Source organism: Miniopterus natalensis, chromosome 4 (assembly GCF_054644295.1).
Source record: "Miniopterus natalensis isolate mMinNat1 chromosome 4, mMinNat1.hap1, whole genome shotgun sequence".
NCBI lineage: Eukaryota > Metazoa > Chordata > Mammalia > Chiroptera > Miniopteridae > Miniopterus > Miniopterus natalensis.
The window spans coordinates 76638271-76649094 of record NC_142084.1 but is presented as its reverse complement, the minus strand read 5'-3'; the positions used below and the strand labels follow the sequence as shown (position 1 = coordinate 76649094).

General features: G+C 39.1%; 1 protein-coding gene across 2 annotated transcripts in view; it reads right to left on the bottom strand.

Moving 5' to 3' along the window:
• Window positions 1-4573: 4573 nt before the first annotated feature.
• CDCA2 (cell division cycle associated 2) overlaps window positions 4574-10824 on the bottom strand; it is a 44778-nt gene continuing 38527 nt past the window's right edge. For both annotated transcript variants that reach the window (XM_016214187.2, XM_016214192.2), the window contains exons 14-15: window positions 8604-8775; window positions 4574-6123 (exon numbers count right to left, since the gene is read on the bottom strand). In XM_016214187.2, coding sequence (XP_016069673.2) covers window positions 5000-6123; window positions 8604-8775 — 1296 coding nt within the window. In that variant the 3' untranslated portion in view covers window positions 4574-4999. The remainder of the gene's footprint in view (window positions 6124-8603; window positions 8776-10824) is intronic.

Sequence of the window (10824 nt, the reverse complement as noted above, 5' to 3'; positions counted from 1 at the left end):
TAAATGATGAACAAATCAGTTCACCAGAAGATTAGGCTGAATTATAGGTACCCCAAGGCAGCTGGTTTCCTTACCATATTTCTGATAGCACAGTATTTACTGACTTTTTCCCCTACATGGTAATGCAGATCAAAGTGTAACTGTAGGCTCCAGATAGAATTAGTCAATCTTTTGCTTCTACTGGCCTCTTCCCTCACAAAAAGAACTTTAAACATTTACTATGATCCAGATTCACAGTAAATTTTTTTAAAAAGCTTCCTTATAGTAATCAAGATGGTGTGATGTTGGCCTACAGACACACAGATCAATGGAACAGCATAAAGTCCAGAAATAGACCTACACATAAAGGATCAGCTGATTTCAACAAAGGTGCCATTGTAATTCAATAGGAAATTAATCATCTTTTCAACCAATTATTTCCATTAAAAAAACCCCACACACCCTTCACCTTACACAATATACAAAAATTAACTCAACGTAGATCTAAGACCTGACACCTAAAACTATAAAACTTTTAGAAGAAAACATAGGGAAAACTTAGTGCCCTGAGTTATGCAAAGATTTCTTGGATAGGATACAAAAGCACGAATCATTAAAGAATAAAAGATAAATTCGATCAAAATTTATATCCGCTCTTCAAAAGACACTGCTATGAAAATAAAAAGACTAGCCACTGACTGGGAAAAAATATTTGCAGACATATAAAGGTCTTGCATCCAAATATACACAGAACTCTTTCAACTTGATAATGAGACAATAAAAAGAAACCAGGAGCAAGAGAGTGGAATTGACCCTTCAGTAAACAGGATACAGCCTGGCAGGCGCAGCTCAGCGGTTGAGCGTCGACCTAGGATCCAGGTGATCTCGGTTCGATTCCCGGTCAGGGCACATGCCCGGGTTGCGGGCTCGATCCTCGGTGGGGGGCGCGCAGGAGGCAGCCGATCAGTGACTCTTTCATCATTGATGTTTCTGTCTCTCTCTCCCCCTTTCCCTTCCTCTCTCTGAAATCAATAAAGACATATTTAAAATGAAATAAAAAATAAAGAGGATATAAGGATGGCAAACAAACACAGGAAAAGATGCTCATTAGGGAAATACAGATCAACACCGCAGTGAGATGCTGCCGCTCCGCACACCAACCAGAATGCCTGTCATGAAAAAGACTGACAGTGCCAGGTGCTAGTGAAAACGTGAGGCGGCCGGAACAACTTTGCTGCAGGCAATAATGCAAAATGGTACAGCCCCTTGGGAAAGCTTGGCAGTTCTCAAACAGTTTAAACATATCCCAACAGTACATCCCAGGAATCCCACTCCTAAGCATTTACCCCAAGATAAATGAAAACACGCGTCTATAAAAAATATCCTTATGTGGCTGTTTATAGGAGCTTTATTTGTAACAGCCAAAAAATCCTCTAGAAACAATCCAAATATCCATCAATTGGTGAATAAATAAATTGGTACATCCATAAAAAGGAATACTACTTAGCAATAAACAGAAATCAACTACTTATGACATGTGACGTTGATGAATCTCAAAAGCATTATGCTAGGTTTAAAAAGGATCTATACTATATGATCCCATTTATATGATATTCAGGAAAAGGGTAAACTATAAGGACAGTTATCAGGTGAGTGGCTCTGACGGGCCTGGGTTCAGGGAGAGGGGGCTGACTGCAAAGAGGTAGGAGAAACCTTCTTTTGGGATGATAAATATGTTCTATTATTTGACTGTGGTAGTGGTTACAAAACTTTATGAATTTGCCAACAAACTGTACACTAAAAGGGGTGAACTTTATTGTAGGTTAATTATACCTCAAGAAACCTGACGTAAAAAAAGAAAAAGCTCTTTTAATATAAAGCATGAATCAGGTATTATTAATCATTTTTTCTTGTTAGGCCAAATCTAAACCTTACCCTTAATTCTATGACTTAAGTGCCTGTGGGAGCAGGAGAGAAAATGGAAGCCAAGCGGCAGGACAATATGAGAGACAGAAAGAAGGCAAAGACGCCAAAATCTTTATGAAGGGACTTTGCCAGGTGTGATTTATAAAAGAGAACTTAATAACCATTTTAACGTCAGGGAATTTATCTTACATTTTCACACAAGCCCAGTTTTAATAATTTTCAATCACAAAACAAGACAAGTAGCAAGCATTAGGAAGGAAATGACTAAATTATAAATATCAAAGCCATGTAATTCTACGCAAAGGGTTTAAAATACTGAAGAGCACTAGGGCTCCCCATGTTAAGACTGAGGATACCCATGGTATCTTGTTGAATAAAAATTCAAGTTGCAGAATGGCACGTACAGTGATCCCATCAGAAAACAACAAACCCACATTCGCGTTTACACAGGCAGGCGACGGTCCCGAGGCTGGGCGAGGGTTGGTGACGGCGTTTATATTGAAGAAAGCTGGCGAGAGGAGAGGAAGGTGAGGCCGTAGTGTGCTTGCATGGGGTTCACAAGACAGCTTTTATTCTGTACAGTTTTCTACTTTTTTCGATAGCTGCATGTAACTTTTGTAATAAAAATGAGTAAAAATAAAAGTTAAAGGGAGGTACCCGCAGCAGCAAGAGCCGCCCAGGCTTCGGGTAAGGGGCACCGGGGAAACTTCAGATGTCATGCTGCCACCTTCTGGAACGAGCAAGAATCTACGGAAGAGGGAAAAGATGAGAAGAGGTTCTGAGGCCAACCGCCAGCCTAACGCTACAGCAGTAAAAAAGATAAGGTCAGAAAAAACTACTTTGGAGCCAAGTTTTTGATTGAACCACAAGTGAAAAGAAACCATTAAAAGCAAGCAAGCACGTCATTAACTTTTTACAAATGTTATGATGCAAATGAGACGTAAAGGATAACACTGTGCCTGTTCCTTTCATTTCTCAGAGCTGATCTTCTTAGGAAAAATGCCTGTTGGTTCTTTAGAAACATCAACAAAATATTCACATTGAAACAGTTTGAAACCAACACTGGTAAAGTGTCTTTGTATTTTTAACCGCAGATGCCAGAGAATGAGAACAAATTTACATTTGTAAAACCAAGTTAAAAAAAAAATAAAAAATCACACACCAAAACGTTTCCCTCATTCTCATTAGCATTTCTTGAGGAATGAAACAAAGCACGTGAAATTTTAAAAATACAGACAATTGAGATCATAGATCACCATACAATTAAAAGGGGAGAAAATAACAATCATCTTTTTAACCTTCGTGTTAAAGGAGAAATACAAAAATTTAACAAAACACAAAACCCTCTAACATCTTACATTTCTGAAAGGCTTTTTGCCTTTCTAAATTACCAAAACCAAAAAGCTTCATAAGAAGTTTAGTTTTTTCTTTTTCTGTGGTTTGTTTTCAGTGGTATCCATTTGCCAAACACGCTAAACTGTAAAAGGGGGGGAAAGTCCATAAATAATTTACGTGTGAAGATAAAAAGAATTTTTTAAACAATCTACCCTTTAGCAGAAGAAATTGGGGATCGCTTTGAGTGTTAATGTAAAATACATTAGTCTTGACCAGCAGGAGTTCCAGACCTATTGGTGCCAAGAAGGTAACAAATAGTGTCTATCCGAGGAGGGGAAATGGGCGCTCAGCAGGAGCTTTCTCCCCTGTTGTGTTATTTATAGAGACTCTATTTGTTAACAGGTTTCTGCCATCATGCAGAGGGGGAGTTTAATGAGTTAAAGGGTTCCAAAGACAACTGTTTAATGATACAATGATTTCTGCACATTCACAAATTCCAGATATATAAATTTAGATTTTCAAACTGCTATAACCAAAGTGGCGATAGGACGCAGGATCTATCGCTATATGGCTGAGGGATAACTAGAAAATCGGAAACGAGTGACAGTACTTGACATTGTGAAACAAAGTTAGAAGGGCTGGAAAATGCCTTGTTAAAAAAGAAATCAGCGACCTACCACACTTCATGTTAGTAAGCTCATTTCATAGGGCCGCTTTAAATGAGGTTTTTGGATTAAAAAAATTTTCTTTTTTTAAGAACCATGAAATAAATCCCAAATTACCAATGACTAATTTGAATAATCTGGGAAATGAGTCAACAAAACTGCTATATTTTCACCAAAAACCAATCATCCACCTCTCACCCCACCAAGCACATAAGAATACTGTTTGAACAAAATGCTATCACATTAGTTATTTATAAATTATATTTTCATTTTATGATGATAGACTTATCATTCAGGGTGGGGCAAAAGTAGGTTTACAGTTGTGAGTACATAAAACAGCTTATTCTTGTATTATTATTTATTAACTATTGTATTATTTTCTATATTAACAACTGTAAACCTACTTTTACCCCACCTTGTATTCTGGTCATTGACAGACTTTTCCAAAATTTGATGTTTAAAATTTTATTTTAATCTAAGTATTAAAAATGTCATGAGACAGATAAAGAGAGCCATTTCAGCTTAACTTCCACCGAAAGAGAAACCAAGTCCTAACTGTTAAAGCTTTTAATTCTTTTGCAGTATTTTTAAATAAAAACACTAACAGCTTCCCACCTTGTATTAACCTCCAATTCTCAGTTACATTAATTATGTCAATTTTGTTTGTTGGTTTTTTTTTTTTAAAAAAAACACCTCTTCTCATCTAGAGGTAATGAGGTGGAAAACATGTACTAATGTAAAGCTTAAGAGACATATTATTGGCTCTAAAAACAATCCTTTTTTACAAAATACCAATACAGCATTTACTATGTTGGGGGGGCAGGAGGACATATTTAATAGAATGTTTTCTTTTTGAATGATAAAAAAATTCACTTATTTCTACTCAAATGATTTTATTTGAAACTTTTAAAACACTGAAGTTGACCAAATAACAGGAAGCAGGATGAAAGAATCTTTTAAGCATGGATGGTTACCTTCTCTGCCAAATGTTCTGCAGGAGATGTCAGTTCCTGCGGCAGTTCTCCGACAAGGCCAGTGCTCCCGACGTCCTTTGGAGAGCTTTCTCCCTTCTGGCTGAGGAAGGTTCTTCCTTTTTAGCACTCTGACGGAGTATTTTCAGTGTTCGCAAGTGCAGATGTACAAAAGCTCTTCCTCCTATTCCCAGGTAAACTGGAAGAACTGGCTGCAAAGCCCTCACTGTTTTCCTGATCTGATGTGGAGCAGAGTGGAGGTTTTCGTCTGAAGGACACGGTGTTTTTTCTGGGAGACACACTTTCAAGTCCTCTGCTGTCAAATGTATGCACCGTTCTCCTTTTGGTTCTCTGGGAAGGGCAGGAAGTGGAAGAAAATGGAAGTGATATCCATATAAGTCCCTCACTTTCCAGATCTTTCTGTAGCCTTGTGCTTCGTCTGACTTTTGTTTCCCGATTTGTTCTCAGAAAGGTTTGCTCTATGGAGTCAGATAAATCTTTACACAGTTCAGAAGTTTCCAAACTCATTTCGACAGAGCTGCCCATGCTGCAGGAAGGTCTGTGAATTCCATCTTTTTCCAAATGTAAGCTGTGACCATCAGGATCACACACAGAGCGTCTTCTATGTTTCCTTTCACAACTCACGCCACTGCTACTTGCTGCCGAGTTTCTTCGCAAATCCCCACTTTGACTTTTTCCCCCTCTTCTGTTGTCAATGAAGACATCATCTGAATCACCACGTTCTTTTTCTGAGCCGGACAGGAAAGGCTTGGTCTGCAGTTTTCCATCAGTAGCTACTAAGTCATCCTGTTGTTCATGCTTTGTATCCCCTGAAACTTTAAAGCTTTGAAAAGGGTTTTCCACATTTTGACCGGCAGCAGCAAAGTCTTTGGACTGCATGACAAAGTCAGACTGTGGGCCATCTGACAAGATGGGTGTTTCAGTCACAGAAGCACAAGAAACACGACTGTTTTCATTCTTGGTACCAGTCTCTAGGTCACCTTCCAACTTAATTTCTGCTTTTGGAATAATTTTTCTTGCATGGATTCTTGCAGTATTTATATTTGAATCTTGATCAAAAGTGGCATTAATAAGCGACAAGGAGCTTTTTATGTAAGAGCTGCAGAATTCAGACACACTGTATTTATTAAACTCTTGATTCATCTGCAAATCTGAGTGCTGCGGGAGAGGGTTCCTTCTTCCAGGAGGTTTCATTTCTTCAAGCTCACCATGTGAGTTGAAATCACCTACGGGCATGGGAATAAGTTTGAATCTCATTAAAAAGTAACCATAAACATAAACTTCAACAGATCAAACAGGTGCCATATTGTAGTCTGTTTTAAGCTTTGAAAAATACCAAAAAGTACAAAATGTTACACTGAACCCGCCCCATTGGTCATCGTCCTTTCTCTTTCAGTTCTTCCCCCACTCGCCTGTTAAGAAAATACATAGTTAATGCATGAATTAATAAAGTACATAACCTCAGGCCAGGAAAATGAGAACTGGATCTTAAACTGCTCCCTCTATTCTAATGTACTTCCCACACTACAAGGCCAATTAGCATGAGGAAGCTACATTTCCCCTTTCCCTACCAATGAATTACTGAAAATGGGCAACTTCATGCTTCTGAAACCCTTCTATCAATGTATCCCGAGTAATTTACGTGTAAAGATTAAAGAATTTTTTTAACAATCCACCTTTTAGCAGAAGAAATTGGGGATCACTTTGAGGAAAGAAAACTTGGAATTCTGGGGAACTTAAGGGCTTCGCTGAAAGGGTACTCCCTAAAGACACTCAGGTCTTATGCCTTGGGTTAAAAAATAAAAAAATAAACTACGCTGTACTCTTAAATAGAGCCATGTTTGTTTCAATATTCCAAATATCTCCCCTCTGCCTCAATTGCTAAAATTCCTCCTCCAGGAAATTCGTGCCACGCGGAGCCTGTCGTGTGTTTTCAGCACAATGTGTGATACTACAGGTGGAGAAAATCACAGGCGAAGAAAATCACAGGTGAAAGAACCTCATTATGGTTTTCAAGTTACGTAACACAGCCTAAATAAGTTCAGGCCTTATGCGTTCTAAATCTGAGCACTATTAAATATAATCTCTCTTGTTATCTCATATAAGAAAGTCTTTAATTAGTCAGTCAAATGAGTATAAAAAAATGTCCTAAACAAAATCACTGGCAGACATATAAAACATAAGCTGAACAAAAAAACCTAAAAAGCAGTGTTTCAATTTGAAAGGTATATATATCCGTTTCGGGTACTTAAAATCATATCGTGTAAAGCTAGAGACTAACACAAGGCAGAGTCCACTCAGTGCCACCCACTAATATGTCACTTGGGTTCTTTATACAACTTTAAAAATGGACATTCATGTATTGTTCATGAAATTAACATATTAAAGAAGAAAAGCAGGGGAGAGGGATAGAGGCAGGAAGAGAGACAGACAGCAGAGCACGGAGAGGAAAGAAGGGAGGGGGAGGGAACTGCTTTAACCGCTGTAACAGCTGGTTATAGATAAAAAATGCTCCAGGTATTTTAAAAAACAAATTCTCTAATAAGATGCAAGATGGAAAACGTACTAACGTTATTTAAACATCTTGGAAAAAACTCATTAGGAACTGAGCATGTAATGAAGAGTTTAGTTTCCAGTCTCAATGGGACCACAATTTGCAGGGAACGGAGGCAGACAGATCCCTGTAAGCCAGGCAGTAAGGGCGTAATGCGAACAGACTGTTCCTGAAAAGGCAGCCTGCACAGATAAATCTTAAAGGATGGACAGCGGCAGCATTAGGCCACCCCCGTCTCGACAGCCACATGAAAGGCTGGGGCAGGGGAGCGCCGCCCCTGCTGGTGCCCGCGGGCTGGAGGAGCGTGTGTATGACTGTGGGGTGGTCCTGTGTTTGTTTCAACTTTTGTGCTTTCCCAAAATTAAGAAGTAGGCAGAAGCCAAGAGTTGACAGTGGCACGTACCATATCCATCCTTACTCTATTATAAATCCTATATAGTATGTTACAAAGGGAATGCAGGCTATAAAATATTGGATGACTGACAAAGGCAGCTATTTTAAAAAGGATTCCATACAAAATTAACACACTGAGTGGACACATACTCTTACTATCTGTGGCATGTTTAGTCAATTTAAAACCCCAGCATCACAAACCAGATGCAACTCCAATCCAATTTTTACCTAACCAGGACATCGAGCAACTTTTTAAACAAAGCTTTCAAGGTAATCAAGTTTAATTCACAAACGCCACTTCTAGAAGACGCTTAGTAGTGCCAACCCTACTGAAACAGAGGGCAAGTATTATTTTAATTGTTGTCCTTAATTCATTACATGTATCTAGTGTTGAGCCATTACCTGTCACTTTTAACGACTATGCCACCAAACAGAATTCATTTAACAAAATGCTTTAAAAAGGCAAAAGAAACAGGGTGAAAAAAACCTATTTCCCCTAAAATTATATGCAATAGCTTGTGTCTGAGTTTCTCTGGTGGGAGGGGGGGGACCCAGGGCTTCCATCAGAGTCTGAAAAGGCTCTAGGTGACCTAAAAGGTACCAGCTACTGCCTCCTTAACATTCTCATGGTAACAGGGAAAGTTCTTATTTTTTATGTATTTACAATTTACATGATGAATGGGGAAAAGGGAAAAAAAAGAGAAATAGCAACAAAGAGGGTAAAGAGAAGAGACAGAATAAACAAAAGGGACAGAATACCTGCGTACACCCTGCGGACGACCGGAACGGAAGGTGACACCTCAGAGACCTCAGGCAGCTCAGGAATGGGACTGAGAAGTGGCTTCTTAGAGGCAATGTCTCTCTCCCCATACAAAGACTTCTCAACGCCTTTCTTCCTCCTGCCTTTCTTCTTTCGGCAACTTTTTAAAACCTGAAAAAATGTATTAAAACACCGTAACTGAGAAAGATGTAGCACCATGTACAATTTTGACCCTTTAATTTCTATAGAAACACTTAAGACCAGTTATCTCATTTAAAATTTCAGAAATCTGAGCAGGGGTAGGGGGCTTGCTACCTTTCTCAAAGTCAAATAAAATATAAAGCAGAACTCAATCGAAAGATGGTAGCAAAACATTCTGTATTGCCACAAAGCATTTGCCCAAATAAGCTCAGGGTAAGTTGAAAATAGATAACAGAGGGAGACTGGTGAGGCTTAAGGGGTATTTGTAACTACGACGTAGTCGGGATGGCTCAGGATTAATCTAGGAGTTATCTACTGGAAGTCACGGGAGATCCTTCTGTCCATAGATCTGGATGGGGAAACACGAGGTGCAGACATAAAGTTTGAAGAGAATAGGAAGCTGGCTGAGCTGATGCAAACGACAGATTTAATCAACATTAAAATGAACAGGTCAAAATAAAATGGATTTTTAAAATTTTTATTGATTTCAGAGAGAGGAAAGGAGAGGGATAGAAACATCGATGAGAGAATCGATTGGCTGCCTCCCGCACACCCCCTACTTAGGATCAAGCCTGCAGCCCAGGCATGTGCCCTGACCAAGAAACAACAGGGATTTCGTGGTTCATGGGCCGATGTTCAACCACCGAGCCACACCAGTCGGGTTAAAATGGATTTTTAACAAGCACAAGTAGAAGAGGCAAAGGTTGGTAGTAATTAATAAAAAACATGTGGGTTTCTATAAAAATGAAAAACTGCTTGAATAGTATCTGGAAAGCAATATTAAATTTAATTCTGACTGCCATTTCAGTAACTGAGAATTCATGTTCTATGTTAAAAAAAGTTTCATATGGAAGACTTGAGGGAAACTCAAACTCTGTATTGTAATAATACATTATGAGTAAAAAGAAATATACTCAGTGTGATAATATTGGAGAGAACCAGACTTCAGGTCAACACAAGGAACATGTTTTTAACAATGCTTCTTAGAAAGTGGAATCCATGCAAACATCACAGAGATACTACATGCAGGTGATAACTGGATAGCTATGAGACAAAGCACACCGGGTGTGGCCTTTAAGGAGCTCGGGGTCTAACAAGCAATCATAATATGTACGATCATGACAAACTCTGCATAGACCGAGAAGATGGGTACCGGGCCTACGGGAGGTGTTCAAGGCAGGCTCTACAGACAAGGTAATGTTGAGGTTAAGTTTTAAACAAGCGAGAATTGTTTTGGCCAATTATGGGAGTGGTGCAGAAAGGCTTTTCAAAGAGAAGAGCACTCGCAGGAGCTCTACACGAGGCAGCACAGACCAAGAGCTGCAAGCAGCAGTGTATGGTGGGTGGGCCCACGCAGAGAGGGCAGATGAAGCTAACAAAGCAAGCAGGGCTCTTGTACACACTGAGCATGAGCCTGAGAGCAACGAGGGCTCACTGCACCGTCATTCAGGGAGTAACATTTGATGGTGCATTTAAGGAAGATCATTTGGGGACAGCATAGAAACAAATGGTGTGAAACAGTGAGTGGTTTTCAAGAGTACATAAGTGGTTCCAGAACTGTATGTTCCTTGATATCTACAGATATCCTGTAAAACAAAACATTCCATAGAAAAATGATTTTAGAACAGCACAAGATAAATGTTCCTCTTGGTGATTTACAATATACATTTAACACTAAATTGTCTGAGAAGTCCTCAGTATAAACGATGTCTATATACATTAGGAAAATGTTGGGTTACATATTTATTTTATGAAACATTTTTTCCCCATGGAATTTCTGTTCACTTCCATGGGACAGCTGGGGAAATGGTAGCTTGGTCAATGGATGTGGGCTCCATAGGTGAACTGCAAAGTAGAAGAATTTGGCCTCTGGTGCCAGAAGTCTTCTGTTCAAATCCTGACTCTGCCACTTAACTGCTTTATAACCTTAAGTTAACTTAAGTGAGATGGTTAAAATAGGGCTTGATCATAGTAAGAACTATGTGTTAGCTATTCCGGTTCTTTTAAATTCTTTCCTAC